Raw genomic sequence first — 15,379 nt, forward strand, 5'->3', positions numbered from 1 at the left:
TATGTATATCTCATCTGCATGTTTCGAATGAGCGCTAATATACACAGCACAGCTCGTCTTCAAGCTGCCCTAGATTACCCGCCATATAGCTCTGCACAGAATGGCTGGCGTCTCGTGGGAGCCAGATATATCCCTGCTCCATGAGCCACCAATGACCAGACTGCGCATCGACTGGCAGAGGCCATTGAAGTGCAAGTGTGCTCAAAAGCCACTAGACATTCCTCCTCGGTATCCCATGAATCGGTCTGCTTTTAGCAATAATAGTCAGCATGTACAATGGGCAAACAGAGACCTCCGTGTTTCTCCACAGAACACGACTGGAATAATACCAGCAATATCTGTATACATGATATACAGCATGAAAACAAAGTGCGGACAAACGCCGATCCAGGCTCCTTCCCTTTGCTCCCTCAGGCAGGCATCTATTTATTTCTTCGCCTCTCGTAATTCGCCATTCCTTGGGTATCTTGCACTGGGATTCCATAAAAGCACAGTTGCATACGGTGGCATAATACAGCACGGAGTTGGTGAGTTTGGAATGAGTCTATGGAAGGTGGTTTGTGCGTTGTCTCTCCTTTCTTGGCACACAAGCACCAGAGAGTGTGGCGGAGGCGGCTTCAGTGAACATGCCCTGTGCTGAGGCAGGGTGGCCAATGTTTCTTGGCAGGAAAGCAATGGCTGAGCAAAGAGGCGAGCAAAGCAAAATACTGGCATTCGAATGGATTATTCCATATAATCCCGGACATCCCTGGGGTCTCACTGCAAACAGTACGGTGCCATCCCCACCTGCAACAATTTGCATTCCACTCTAGCTTTTCTCTATCCAGATATTCGATCTAGCATTCCCTCATTCCCCACATACTATATCCAGACCGTCATCAGCTACATCTGCAAAGCCCAAGGAATATAAAAATGCCAAAAGACACCATTGGCGATGGCCACTCTGGCAAAAATAAGCCGTATATTCCGCACGACAACCCTGTCTTGCCCGCACCTCCCATGTGCCCAGTCGCCATCCGGCACTCGATGTCTGACCTAACGCTCGAATCGACATTCCGCATGGAGCAGCAGTCCAGCTGTCTGTTTAGCCAGGGTGCCAAGGCTGAAAGCATCGGGGGCCAGCCCGAGTCCAACGTGGTCGTTGCGACGCTCAAATTCCTGAACATCACCATGACACAGTGGTTAGTCAGTTGGGATACTATATCGTGGGTGCTCATTGGTCCTCATTTGGCGCGCCGCGGTATGGACCTCGAAGTGCTCTCGCTTCTGGCGCCCGCATACTATCTGGTATCGCTACTGGCCCCCCTCTACCTGTCGCTAAAGAGCCGTGTGCGTCCGTGCTCACGCGAGCGGCGTGCGCTGTGGCTCGACAGTGATGACACAGACCAATCTAGCATGCGCCAAATAATCCGGGATGTTTCTGGATTTCGGGTCGTCGACAATGGTTGTTGTTGTCGCGCTGTTTACTGTGGCTGGGTCTGCGGTGCCTGTGCTCAGCGACCATTGGTCGGCAATTGTCGGCGGCCGGGTTGTTGCTGGAAGCTGCGCTGGCAATCTGGGAAACATCGCAGCCACCTGGCCGCTGGTCGCTGTCGAACAGCGACCTGGGCATACCGCGCTTCATCCGGGCTATCGATGCCCTAGCGGTGGCAAAGTATCGCGTGCTGCGTATTCCGCCACTATTTGATGATTTCGGCTGGATGCACGGGATAATGATGGCCAGCTCCGTGTCTGATGTGCGGTGCGATCCTGCATGCTAGCCAATTGGAAGGCATGTCTGCTCGTCACCATTGCGTGGGGTGGGCTGCTGCTGGTTGCCAATCTTTTGGTCATGGCACCTGGTGTCTGGCAGTGGCTAACAGAGTACGTAATTGGTGCTGCGTCGTGCATCCACGGTGGTTCTCCCGGCCGCACGCAAAGGTGTTCATGCACAGCATGCAGGCGGGCGGAGAAAGCTGATGCCACTAATATGCCCTGGCATGGACTGTTTGGGCTGCGTGAGCTCGACTACTTGGGGGCAGGCATAGCGATCGTTGCCGGTGGTTCTTCTATGGGCGGGTGTGTTCCTGGGATCAGGCGCACGTTACCCATGGACCTCGCCAATCGTACTGATTCTCTTGATTTCGTCTGGCTTGTTGCTGATTTCATTTGTCCTTTGTCGAGCGGTACTCTGCGTGTCGGCCAATAATCGTACACCGCTGGTTGCGGATCCGCAATGTCACTTTGAGCTTTGTCTGCCTGCTGCTCGTGGGCACGGCACACGCCACACATCTGTTCTACCTGCCGCTGTACTTTGTGTACGTCAAAGGAGATCGGCAGATGCACTTGGCGCTGCGCCTGTTTGCCTTATCTGCTTGGGTGGATTCCAGCTGGGCTGATTGTGGACTGGGCTACGCCGCGCTACGACACTTACCGAGTGTTTGTGTGGGTGGGCACTGGGCTTTTGTGCGCTGGTGCTGGACTGCTGGCTCAACTGACCGCGTATTCGCATATCGACGTGCAGATCGCATACCTGGTAATTAATGGCATTGGGATGTGCCTGGCAATCCGTGGGCTCCTGTTCACTGTCAACTCGGCGCGGTTTGTCCATGACAGCATGCCTGCCGCCTTGCATCTGATGCGATACCTGACCCGCTTGGGCCATATCATCGGTGTTGGAATCATCAACTGTGTGGTAATCAGCCACGGGCACAGCCTGTGGAAGCAGTACGGGCACAACGACGGATGGAACATGTCAGATATCACAATAGTGGCGAGTATGCAGATGAAGGAGTCTAATGGCGGAGTCACGTTTGGTAACATATATGATGCCAAAGAGTTCATGTTCTTCAACGAGGTTTTTTGCAGGGCGTTTGCAGTGGCATTCTACATGCTCATTCCGGCAGCTGGTCCTCTCGTTTGTTTTATCGCTGATTCATTCGGCATCTTCCGCGGCCAATATGAAAGATGATATTTGTCGATAGAGGTAGCTGCTACAATCATTAAATAATTATGCATAATGGCAGGTAAATGGTGGTTTGAGGAACGTCAATTTTATGTGCATGGTGGTACACTCCTACATTGCTGAAGTTAATGGACAATCTTGGCCTCAATAATGCAGTGCTGGACTAAACGTGCGGGTATGCAAATATGCCAGCGCTTGTGTACACTGGCTATGCTTGGGATGCGACGACGCAGCCTTCGCCGGCTCCGTGGTATAAATAAGCGTAATCTTCCGTCCGACCCAACTCTGAGTTTGCGCGCACATTCACCGTGAATTTATAAACTAGTCTAAGAGCGATTCACTTTATGTCGCGGCAGACAGAGCAGGCAAGTACCCATTATACACAATGGAGTGGCAGTCCTGCCAGTCGATTACGAGGACCAGGTAGGGATCCGCCGTAGACCTACAACTACTCTGGACCTCAGCAACGCTGCCTCTGACTGGCTCATCCATTTCGTTCGGCTTTGGCACCAGCTTTAGCTCTGGGTATGTACCTGTCGGCATCGATTTCCGGTGGGCACCTGAACCCAGCCATCACCCTGGTCAATGCGCTGCTTGGAAAAGCTTCCCTTGGCGCAAAGTACCTGGATACAGTGCTCCACACAGCTGCTGGCCGTGTGACGAATAGCCAGTTCAGCAATCTCGCCATCGCTATAATATCTCAATTTAATATGCATGTGCCTGACATTGGGTGCCAGTCTGCTTGTCCAAATCAGCACACCAAATTTCGTTTCTAAGGGCAACCAGGTACTGGACTGATAGCGCAGAGCCCAGCAACGCCAACAGCGTAGTGGTATTTAAGCCTCTCCTTTGGTTAGCCTGTTATTGTTGTCATCAGAATATATCCACTGAAGCAATGTTCTGGCATCGCCTTCCTCATTGGCTCGCCAATACGACTGATGTTCAAAGCAAAAGCTTGTTTTTCCAGGCCAGTATGTTACTGTGGGTCAGTCGTGGGCCGAAAAGCTCTGAGTATATTGGGTTGATAGCGAAACTCGCGAGAGGCTGGCACGGAGTGTGATAGTGTGGACTTTCCTGAGCCTGCCCTTTCACTGGACGAACAATGAATCAGCTGCTGAGTACACGGCTTGTGTCGGCAATATCCTTGATGGAAAAAGCAAGCAGCAGATGGAGGACATGCCACTCGAGCCCGAACTTGATGGTTTTCTCAAAGAGCTACATGTACTGAGAAATCAATCCGGATTGCCTGGAGTTTAGCAGATCGATGCATGTACCTGGCGGATTCGCTTACAAACACACCGACAGCATATCTCTACTCTAGGCAAATGCCCATCAGGGGATACGGAGAATGCAGCACAGAAAGTGAGCGGAATGTGGTCCAAAGTCTTGGGAGCACTCTGCCATCTCCCGAACCATTTACGATACGATACTTTCGATGATATGCAGTGGTAGATTATCCATAGCGATGCTTCATACTTCAACGCGTTGGAGAAGGAATGGAAGGGAAGCGAGGTGAGAACGGATCATTTCGCTGCGTACCGCTCATGCTATCTCAAGTACAGCTGCAGCAGGGGCATCGATTGTGGCTTACACCACGTAGATTGCAGCTGTGATACATAACACTCTCTACGCTCATAGCTGATGATGACTGACTCCTCTATGTAGAGCTGGTAGGGCTACCATATGCTACAGGGCCGGAGCGCATCAAGTCAATCTCCACACAAGGATCGATAATGGCCTGTCCTGGAATGCAATAAGAGAAGATCGATGTACTTTAAGCCTACAAGGCGAAGCTTATGCAGCTGAATGCTAGAACAGTACAGTCACATAGTTAAGTGTATATTGGATAATATCAGCGCCGCTTGCCTCTTTGTGGATGTATTGGCTATGCAAAAAGGGAGGCAGGTTGAGCAAACTTGGAATTCTACGAAGAGAAAGCCTATTTATATTCAACACTCGTTTACCAATGACGCCAATAAACAATTGAAGACCGATGAAATGTATTTCCGAGATGCTAACCAAGGACAGCATGTCTCCCAGCCATATGTAAATATAGACAAATCATTATTGAGGAGGATAAGGGGGAGGCGGCTAATCGCTGTGGAGTCTAAATACATAAATGTGCTTGGCTTGGCCATTGTGGCGTCGATGTATAGTTGCCGCATCAGGAGGTCATCAAACCACATATGTTTTGAGATCGCCACCCATCGCAGATCTTTAAGGCAGCAGGCAGTTTATTAATTAAACTAGTACTCGGAAAGGTGTAGTGGATTCTTTTTGTTCGCTATATCCGCTTAGGTTACGGTGGCACAGCAAAAATACTCTACCGGATATAAGGCGGCTTGAGGAGCTAGGGTTTCCATTATTGGTAGTATACTCCTTGAACTCCGAAGCTGATGAGCGATCTTGGTCCCTATAATGGAAATAGCGCCGGGGCAAATGGCAGGCCTTGGGGATTACTGATGCCTCGTAGTCACTATGGGGCAAGCAGGCGGGCATTGCTTCTACTAGATTTGGGTTGCTGTCCTATTACCCAGGGTGCTTCACAGTCGCCCCGGCTAAGCGGAGGTGCACAAATATAGAAGGTGTCCCCCCGCATCTAGGCATTCCCGGCCGGAAAACAAAGATGTAATGTACAGTTTGCAGCTGTGATGTGCGCTCTAGATGTGACGAGAGAGGGAGATTATCGCCGACACCTGGTATAAAATAGTATGAGCTTCTACTGATCCCAGCTCTGAGCATGACAGCATCTCTTGAAATCGTATCCCCTATTGCAAATCCGGCATAATAACCCCCTGTACTTCTATTCTTACTTTCGCCCAGGCCTATTCTCACACTGCAGTCTACGCTAGTACAACGACGCCTATGGCCCATGTTTCAGCATACCTGAGCAAGCAAGTTTCCATAAACACTATGACGAGACTGTCCTGCCAGTCGATTACGACCAGAAGGTAGAGTTCGCCGTAGAGCCACCGAGAGTGGGAGAGCGCATGCCTCTCTTCAACCTCCGCTGGGCATACCGCGAATACACTGCCGAGTTCTGGGGCACCTTCATACTTGCGTTCTTGGGAAAAAGCGCCGTAGCCACAGCTACTTTGAACGTCAGCAACGCTGCCTCTGGCTGGCTCATCATTTCGTTCGGCTTTGGCACCGGCTTTAGCTTTGGGTATGTACCTGTCGGCATCGATTTCCGGTGGGCACCTGAACCCTGCCATCACCCTGGTCAATGCACTGTTTGGCAAAGTTCCCTGGCGCAAAGTACCTGGATACATGTTCTCACAGCTGCTGGGCGCATTTGTAGCAACTGCTACCATGTACGGTGTATTCAAGTCCCAACTAGATATGTTTGATGGTGGCAAGCGGCGATTCCAGGGCCCGACTGGTACTAGTGGTATCTTTGCAACATACGCACATCCCGAAGACAGCAAGTTCTTCTCTGCATTCTCTGAAATTGTCAACACAGGGCTTCTGGTCGCTGGTATTTATGCGGTCTGTGATGAGCGCGGAACACCAGCCACTGGCTTCATGCCCATGGCGGCTGGCGTGGCGATTTTTGCTGTTGCCTGTTGTGCAGGCTGGGCCAATGGTAGTTCAATGAACCCAGCGTGTGATTTCGGACCACGCATATTCTCGACCATCCTGTACGGAAAAGCGCCGTTCACTGCCGGTGGCCACTATTTCTGGGTGCCACTGTTCATGCCGTTTGTTGGTGCAGCCTGCGGCGTGACATTTTACGAGTTCTTTATCCTCAACGAGCCGGTCAAGAAGAGGTGGAGCTAGTGAGTGCTTCATAATTCTATCTGTCGAGCACTCAGATAGCTGTATCATGTAAAACACTGTGCTTTTCTGACGACCAATGAGCCGCGCTTGGTCTCAGGAAGTGCAATTCCTTAGGGTGCTGTTATCAGTTGTCATGTGAGGGGCATATCGGCCACCACCTGGCGAGTGTGCAAAGGACTACACACATCACTTTCTATTATTACTTTTCTATAGATTTCAATATATAGCGTGCCGACTGGTTACTTAGATAAAACACATGCGGACATGAATCCTACCACAACTATAATTTGAAAATACAGCGCCATAGCTACACAATCCATTGGCTATCAACATCAATTATTGCAATCTCCATGGTTCTAATTCAGCCTTGTTCGTCGCTGTCGAAGCACCCGCGTTATTTGGGTCTCGTCATGTGGTGCCAGAATTTCATAGTTGCACCCACATATCCCAGAGAATCCTGGTTCTCATGACGGATTTGAACATACTTGGCAGCAGTGAGATATGATGCGCTTCACGCGAATATGAAGGAAAGTTACTAATCTCAATGCACAGAGTCTTAGGTCTTGAGGGTCCAGCACCACCTGCTTTTGCTGGAACCTCTTGACATCGCCATCAGTAACGAAACCTTGCTTGTTAATGTTACTGGTGTCTTTTAGGTACTAGAATTGCTCTGCTCGCGATGCGAGCTCGGCTGCTAGTCAGCATGGGTTGACACGTCGATACAAGCATCACGGCGAACCGGTCATTTGAACGTGTCGGATAGTTGTTGGTGCCATGGCCCGCTTACATGACTCGCTTGTACGGCGGAGAAGGCCAGGACACTTTACAGTTGGGTTCTTGCTCTCTCTGATAGGGCCGCGGGTTGGGAATGTCAACCTGGGGAATGAGTGGTTATCGAATATATGAAAAAAACTTCTCAAAGTGACTGAGGGGAAGAAGGAAGGCTGGTAGTCTGTCTGGGCCTTTGTACATATGCGTTTCGACCTTGTCAATGGTGGTGCAGGGGGACTCCAGACCCCGAATGTCAACAGGCTCAACTCCCTTAAAGTCCCCGCACATACAAAGGGTGGTCATTGTACTGTCAGACAGTAATGTATCTGCTAAATAAATGCCTTGTTTGAGGGCTGGGCTGAGTGACTATACATGCCTGGGATCACATGCGGAGCTGGTATTCAACCGGCTGCTTCCCGTTACAGTCAATGGCAGCCTCATAGTACAGATTTGGGAACGAGCCAGCAGCGAGTGCATCTTCTCCAGCAGACTTTTCATACATCTTGTCAGACAGATGCACCTTTATCACCTCGACTGTAGCCTGGATCCAGCAAAATACATTGTTAGTGGTTGTCGGATGGCCATCCTTGCATGCATACCGCTGCAGTACCGGAAAAGGGTTAGTCCGTAGTGTGAAGGTGCCGTTGTCAAACACATGGCCAATGCCACATGATAACTTGAGTGTATGTAACTTTGAGTATACGACAAGGGACCCGTCTGCAGGCCTATTGAATAGTTTGCGGAATGATCCAAAGCTCATGGTATTTATTGATAGCGTCTTCAGATAGTCTGCATGGCATACAGCTAGCCCAGCAATCTCGCTGTTGCTATACATTCCCATTCCAACGTGCATATACTTGACATCAGGCGTCAGTCAGTCGGACATGGATGTATGAAACAGCATGCCTCGAATGACGCTCAGATATTGAATTGATGGCGCTGCGCGCAGAAATGCCGAAAGGGCGATAGAGTTCTGCCGCTGCTTGTGTAGCCTATGATCTTGGTCACCTGAATACATGCTTGAAATGGTGTTTGGCATCGTCTCCCTTAGCGGTTCGCCAATATAACTAGTATACTGGGAAATTAACAGCTTCATGTTGGCCTGCCCCTGCAGGTCAATTGCAGGCAGAAACCCCCAGGTAGGCTACGCTGATAGTGGTAATTGCGAGTAGACATATGAAGTGTGGTTGTATTGGCTTCTCTGAGCCTTCCCTTACACTGGGCAAGCAGAGGGTCAGCTCCCGAGTATACCATTCCGTTGGCAATACCCTCGGTAGTGCAGTCAAGCAGGAAATTGTAGCCATGAGGTTTAAACCCAAGTGCAAAGCTGTCGGTAAATGCGTGTTCATATCCTATCTTAATAAGAAGCACTGTGCTATGTGAGCTGGCATAAATACTAGTAAACCCCCAATAACTGTGCTGATAACGTATCTCTACTCACGGCAAGCACCATCAGAGGATACAGAAAACGCAGCACAGTAAGCGAGTCGAGTGTAGTCCAAGGTCTTGGGAGCACCCTGCCTCTCCTGACCATGTACCAGACGAGTTTTTGAATGGTATACAGCGGAGGATTATTCATAGCGGTGCTTCATGTTTCAAAGAGCTGCATGAAGGGGCATGTTGCTTTTAAAGAAATGGAGCTAGAAAACTTTTCAACCAAAGGAAAGAGAGACAAGAACGGAGCACTCGGTGTGTGTGGTTTATGTCATTTCAACCACAGCTGCGACCGGAAGTGTGGAGTATCAGCTTGGTAGTTTGTGCAATGTATCAGAATCTGCGGCTCAAGTGGAGCCTCGTTAAAAAGGAGATCACGTCACACCTTGGGTGATTCGCAGATCAGCCAGGGTAACCTGAATGGTACCACTGGGAAGCTTGGCATAAGCGTCACCATCTTCGTTTCCACTTTTTTTTCGCAAACATCTTTTTTGATGAACATATACTTTTCGTTGTTCTACCTCGAAATGATAATGGCGCAGAAGCCGTCGATCTTAGTGCTGACAGGTACTGCGGTAGCAGCGGGGCTAAACGCTCTCTGGCTAGCGACATTGCTAGCTGCGATACAAAAAACGACCGGACGCCGACTGCGCACCAACAACGCCTTCCAGCGGTACTTTCTCAATTGGGGTAATTCAGTGCTCGGTGGACTGCAGAGATGGGCACAGCGGTCATCGCTATTTACAGGCGAAGAAGCAGCGGAAATGACTAATTCGCAGGCAATGGGCAGGGCGGTGAGCGCAGCACAAAGAGCCACGGAGCAAGCGCAGAAGCAATTAAAGCGGCGAGTGGTCACGGTCGAAGTGGAGGTGGTCAGAAGACAGAGCGAAGACTTGCCGGAATACACGCCGTTTACAGAATGCACAGAATGCACAGAATGCACAGAATGCACAGAATGCCGGCCGCCGCACGAGGTCGTGGGCAGCAAGCCAGCGACATTAGTGACGGCATCGATCGACTCTGCGGATCTGAAACCGTCGCTGTACAGTTTGGTGTCCACGCACGGCGGCTCTAGCTCAATGCTCTGACGATAATGAAAATATAATACTACTCAAAGTCCTGTGTTCGCGATGCAAGTACACCTCCTTGGTGAGACTTTATATGTTGCGTTCCTCTCGCCAAATCCTGAGACATCTACGCAGTGCATCGTTGGCCATGTGTAGTCTGCCGCGAGCATCACAGTTGTTGATTTCGTTGACCAGGCGCACGCGCAGTTGCTCTAGCGATTCAACGGAGCAGCCGGCGGTGGCCTGGACGATTTCAGGCACCAGCGTGTCGATCGGCACCCTGACTCCGTGCGTAACCACAGGGATCCCACGGGAGTCCAAAGTCGGCGTGACGCTGACTGGCCGACGCACGGCGGGCCGCTGCGCACGCATCATGTTGCTGATCGGCGGCTTTCGCTCGGCTTGCCGCGGCTGACTAGCCTCGCGCGCCAGTTCGATCAGATTCTCAGGAACGTGCTTTCTCACCAGTTTGCGTGTCAGCTCGCGCAAAAACTGCGCACGATTCTGAGTGTCCTCGGGATACCGCTTGACCAATTCAGCGTATTTCACCCAGTCGTTGGCGATCTTGGCGATATCCAGCAGGAACGCCTCGGTCGTTTTATATTGGTAAGCCGACGCCCGCAGCTTCACAGTCGAGAGGCAGGCCGGGTCTTGCGTCGTCTCATAAAAGCGTGCGTGAAGCTGCGGATCAGGCGGCTCGGCAAACATGCGCAGGAGGCGGTTTTCTGCCACGGCACGAATCACCTCGAGTAGCGCGCGCTTCAGCTGGCGCTGCACCAGCCGCATGTTGACCGGCGCTGGTGCAGGTATTGGATCCGCAGGCAGCTCATTCGGGTCGGATGTCGGCTCCGGCGCTGGTGCCTGCGGGGTGTGAGTCGCCAGTGTCTGGAAAAAGTTCGTGCGGTCGACGCGCTCGGGTGCCGAAATTGTAAGGAAACACGTTCGCGACATGCCATGGAACCACCGCCGTACGAATTCGGGAGCGCTGTGCCAGTCATCGGCTTCGACATCCACAAGCACCGCCACGCGTGCACCAATAGGCAAGGCGCGGATGCAGTGGTCCAGCATGGCAATTGCGGCCGCATCCATGGTCAGCGCCAAGCCGTCAGCCATTGGAACGTGGAGGACGCTCGGCTGACGCCTGAGCGCTTCTTGGAACAGGTGGCCGACCCCCGCAATGTCGTGGAGGAGAGCAGGCGTCACATGGAAAACTGGAACATCTCGGGCTTCCATGGCATACGCAGCCGCTGCCCCGACACTGGCAGAGGCCATGCCCGCTGCGCCATGCACGGCGAGTCGTGGGCGGAAGACATTTGGCGCCGAACTGCCCAGCGCCAGCGCCGTCGACAGCTTCAGCGCCGCTATGCCCACCAACTGCCCCAGCAGCGGCTGCAGCGGCTGCGGCAACGGCATGGCCGATGACGTTGCCGAGCGCTGCGACGACGGGACAATCTGAGCGGCAGCTAGCCGCAGGTCCGTCATTGACACGTTGATCACATCGGCGCTGATTTGCAGCCGCTGCGCCGATTCGTATAGAGTAGGGTACCGCCTGCGCAGAGCGCGCAGCGCAGCCTCGGTACACAGCGCCTGGATATCGGCGCCACCCCAGCCTTGCGTTAGATCCGTCAACACCGCCAGCTCGTCTTCCGCCAGCTGCCTGGGCCATTTCCGTGTGTGTATCTGCAAGATCCGGTGCCGAGCCGTGAGCCCAGGCAGCCGGAACAACATCTCTCTGTCAAACCGTCCGGGTCGGCGGAGCGCCGGGTCGATTGCATCGGGGCGGTTGGTCGCGCCAATCACCACCACCTGCCCACGGTCCTCAATGCCATCCATTAGCGCCAGCAACGTGGTTACTATAGATGCGTGCGCTTGGTCCTGCCGCGCACTGCGCACCGGCGCCAGCCCGTCCAGCTCGTCAAAGAATATAATTGACGGCTGGAATGCGCGCGCCTGCGCAAACAGCTTGCGCAAAGTGCGCTCTCCCTCGCCCACCCATTTGGACAGTACGTCGCCGCCGCGTCGCATGAAAAAGGCAATCGGCGGGCCGCCCGCCTTGCCCGACGCCAGCGCCCGCGCCAGCAGCGTCTTACCCGTCCCCGGCGGTCCGTGAAACAGTACGCCGCGCGGCGCCCGGATCCCCAGTGTCTCGCACAGGTCCGGGTAGACTAGCGGCAGCATCACCATTTCTTTCAGCCCACGCACGTGCTCTTCTAGACCGCCTACGTCCTCAAACGACGTAGCATCTGCTGTCGGGGTGCCAACGGCTCCCAGATATCCGGCTTTGCGGCAGCGCTCGACGCCCAATTCCGCAAGGTTCATCGGTAAGATCTGGTCCCCGCCGTCGTTGCCTTTGCTGCTCTCCGACTCTTCGATATCGCTCAGTGCATCTTTCTCCTCGGCCGCCCGCCGCAAGTCGCGCATATTGCGCATAAATTCCTCGTATTGCTGCGGCGGCTTCTCTGCCACTGGCTCCATCTGGTACGACACTTTGCTGCGCTGGCGCAGATTATATGTTCCCTGCCTGCCGCGCCGCCGCCGCTTCCACTTCCGCTCATCATCGCTCTGGCTTTTAAGCGACAGCGAGTAATTCACTGCCCGCCGCTTCCGCAGCCGGTTCTTCACTGGTGTGGTATTGGGTCCTGTCACCAACACCACCGGCGCCGGTCCGCTCTTTTTGTTGCTTTTGTGGTCTGAGTCGTCGCTGGAGATACCCTGCACTGTGCGTTTGCCTTGCCCGGATATCCGCATGGGCCGCCGGTGCAGAAACGTCCCCGAGAGCTCGTCTTCGGCCGAGTCTGCTACGCGCAATGTGCGCCGTCTTCGCGTCAAGGGCGGCTTTTGGAACTCGCTTTCGTTAGAGGATGTCTCGGTCACTTGATCCTGCTTACTCTCTCCGTCGCTGTCCTCGTATGCTGCGCTGGATGCCGAGTCCGAGTGTCTGCGCTTGCTCATTTCTCAAATGCTCCTGATAAATGGGTTGTGAATAAAATACATGGAGGAAAAAGCGGATCGGTATCCGTACCACTGCTCCCACCTCGTAACTGTAATTGACAGACAAAGAAAAAGCAAACAAGCTGCGGCGTTTCTTGATCAGTTGATCCATATATCTTTCCAACTCATCACCTAGCGCGCCTGACGTCGATGCCACCAGGCATATTTATATGCATGCCATAGATGTCTCGTGCTCCGCCTTCGTTTCTTTTCTATACTGCCTGTTTTACTTTTTATTTTACTCATGGCTGCTCCGCTTCAGATATCCTTCAAAGACTTGTCATATTCCGTCGACGTACCCGCGCTCCGCACTGTCTCCCACACCAGGCGCGTCCCCGCAATCAAACGTGTATTCACCAAACAGCCCACTACCCCAAAGACCATTCTACATGACCTAACTGGCACATTCCGACCCGGTAGATTCACTGCTATCCTGGGTCCTTCAGGATCGGGTAAAACCACTCTGCTGAATCTTCTCGCTGGCCAACTAACCACTGGTACTGTAACCGGAAACATTTGGGTCAATGGCCGCCAGACCACCGCCCAGGGCCTACATATGTTGGCCGGCTACGTCCACCAGGACGACGTGATTCTGCCCACCCAGACTGTCCAAGAGGCTATTGACATGTCTGTGATTCTGCGTCCTTGCATCTCCCACCTGCCATTGCCCATCGCTATGCATGAGCATGACAGGCCAGACACAGACTTGTGTGGTTTGGCTATTTCTACTTTTGAACTCGAAGGGTGCAAGCATACTGTGGTCGGCGACTCAATCACCAAGGGGATTTCTGGTGGCGAACGTAAACGCACTGCCATTGCCATGGAGTACGTGACCGACACACATATCCTGTTCCTCGACGAGCCCACTTCGGGGCTGGATGCACACTCAGCGCTTCTGGTCGCCCACCAGTTGAAGCGCATTGCCATGAATAGCCGAACTGTCGTTGCTGTTCTGCACCAGCCGTCATCTGAAGTATTTGCACTTGTAGATGATCTGATGGTCTTGAGCGAGGGCCGCATCGTGTATCTGGGAGAACGGCATGCATTTATTCCATACTTTGACAATCTGGGCTTTCCGTGCCCGACCTACTCGAACCCCGCCGACCATCTATTCAACACTGTCCTGTTCCCGACGCACTTTTCGCAGCACGACACATTGCCACTGGAGACCAGTACAACACGCTCCAAAATCCTGGCCAATGCCTGGGCTGGCTCGCCCGACGCTGTATCAGTCAAATGTCTGGTGGACCGCCCAGAGCTTCGCCCGCCCACCAGATCCCAGCTGCGCCGCACTGTCTCGCTGTCCAAGCAGCTGCATTACCTGGTCGGCCGCTCAACACGCAATGCGCTGCGCAACCCCCTGGTACTCTACATCCGCCTGGTGCAGTCTGCCATTCTGGGCCTGCTCTTCGGTTTCCTGTTCTTGAATACCAATAAGCGGTCTGCAGCTATACAGACGCAGAACTTTTCAGGCGCCCTGTTTTTGTCGTGTGCTGCACAGTACATGCTGACATTGCTTGCCGTTGTCAATGCCTTTGCGTCAGAACGGCCTGTGTTTGTGCGCGAGTGGCAGGCTGGTTATTACGGACTCACTGCGTATTTCCTGGCCAAGAACATTGTCGAGCTTCCCATCCAGCTGTGCTCGCCCGCGCTCTACTCTGTCTGCGCGTACTGGCTAATCGGGTTCCAGCGGACCGCGGCAAAGTTTTTCATTTACATGGTTACATGCATTGCACTGAGCGTCTGCGGCTTCGCCTTTGGCATTACCTTGGGCGCTGCCTTCAGCAGTCTGTCGGTCATCCTGGCCATCCTGCCTGCCGCTATCATCCCGTTCCTTCTGTTTGGCGGCCTGTTTGTCAACACTGGCAGCTCGACTGTCTGGCTGCGCTGGATCCAATGGCTGAGTCCGATCAAGTACGGGTATGCGGCTCTGTCACAAAACCAGTATGCTGGCTATGTTATAGACGGCATGGCTGTGGGCAATATGTATTTGGATAACCTCCAGCTCGGAGGGTTCTCGATTGGTGTCAACATTTTGTTTGTGTTTATCCTCGCATTCGTCCTGTGGTGTGCGTCGTTCTTGGCCCTTTGGCGCCTGACCATGCATGGCCGTGGTGCATTCAATAGGAATACCCGCCGGCAGGTTGAGGCCGACTTGTTAGGCCCACCCGATCCCTGCTTCAGCACGCCGGATGCTGCTTGAATTTTCACCGCTCTCTTTTTGCACTCATTTTCAGACATATTCGGCGATAATGCTTTAATTTTTTTTATGTCAATTGATCTGAATTCATTTGTAAAAGGACAAGAGTGTAAAGTACGAAATATAAAGCGATCGAAACGGCGACGCTAATGAATGCAAAGAGATGTGCAAAGACATTCTCTGATAATATAT

At 52.7% G+C, this 15,379-nt stretch overlaps 5 protein-coding genes across 5 annotated transcripts; 4 read left to right on the forward strand and 1 right to left on the reverse strand.

The window, feature by feature from the left end:
* Positions 1-778: 778 nt before the first annotated feature.
* On the forward strand, positions 779-2,896 carry DL89DRAFT_270428 (uncharacterized protein; the record flags this gene model as incomplete). The annotated part of the gene is made up of 6 exons (XM_040888699.1): positions 779-1,444; positions 1,543-1,727; positions 1,772-2,039; positions 2,077-2,105; positions 2,164-2,297; positions 2,320-2,896. Coding segments are annotated over exons 1-6 (1,725 nt in total), but the record flags the coding sequence as incomplete, so codon positions are not given.
* Positions 2,897-5,965: 3,069 nt separating this feature from the next.
* DL89DRAFT_75868 (aquaporin-like protein) lies at positions 5,966-6,979 on the forward strand. The gene has a single exon (XM_040892050.1). The coding sequence runs from the start codon at positions 6,113-6,115 to the stop codon at positions 6,722-6,724; it is 612 nt and encodes a 203-aa protein (XP_040740089.1). The 5' UTR covers positions 5,966-6,112; the 3' UTR covers positions 6,725-6,979.
* Positions 6,980-9,399: 2,420 nt separating this feature from the next.
* Positions 9,400-10,052, forward strand: DL89DRAFT_270429 (uncharacterized protein). The gene has a single exon (XM_040888700.1). It carries the CDS (start codon positions 9,463-9,465, stop codon positions 10,015-10,017), a length of 555 nt encoding a protein of 184 aa, XP_040740090.1. The 5' UTR covers positions 9,400-9,462; the 3' UTR covers positions 10,018-10,052.
* A 1,627-nt stretch (positions 10,053-11,679) lies between these two features.
* On the reverse strand, positions 11,680-12,315 carry DL89DRAFT_226931 (AAA-domain-containing protein; the record flags this gene model as incomplete). Its single annotated transcript, XM_040884835.1, has 1 exon — positions 11,680-12,315. A coding segment is annotated over one exon (636 nt), but the record flags the coding sequence as incomplete, so codon positions are not given.
* Positions 12,316-13,210: 895 nt separating this feature from the next.
* On the forward strand, positions 13,211-15,284 carry DL89DRAFT_270430 (uncharacterized protein). Its single transcript, XM_040888701.1, has one exon. The coding sequence runs from the start codon at positions 13,232-13,234 to the stop codon at positions 15,188-15,190; it is 1,959 nt and encodes a 652-aa protein (XP_040740092.1). The 5' UTR covers positions 13,211-13,231; the 3' UTR covers positions 15,191-15,284.
* The last annotated feature ends 95 nt before the right edge of the window (positions 15,285-15,379 follow it).

The sequence above is a fragment of the Linderina pennispora genome (assembly GCF_002104995.1).
Source record: "Linderina pennispora strain ATCC 12442 chromosome Unknown DL89scaffold_18, whole genome shotgun sequence".
Classification (NCBI taxonomy): Eukaryota; Fungi; Kickxellomycota; class Kickxellomycetes; order Kickxellales; family Kickxellaceae; genus Linderina; species Linderina pennispora.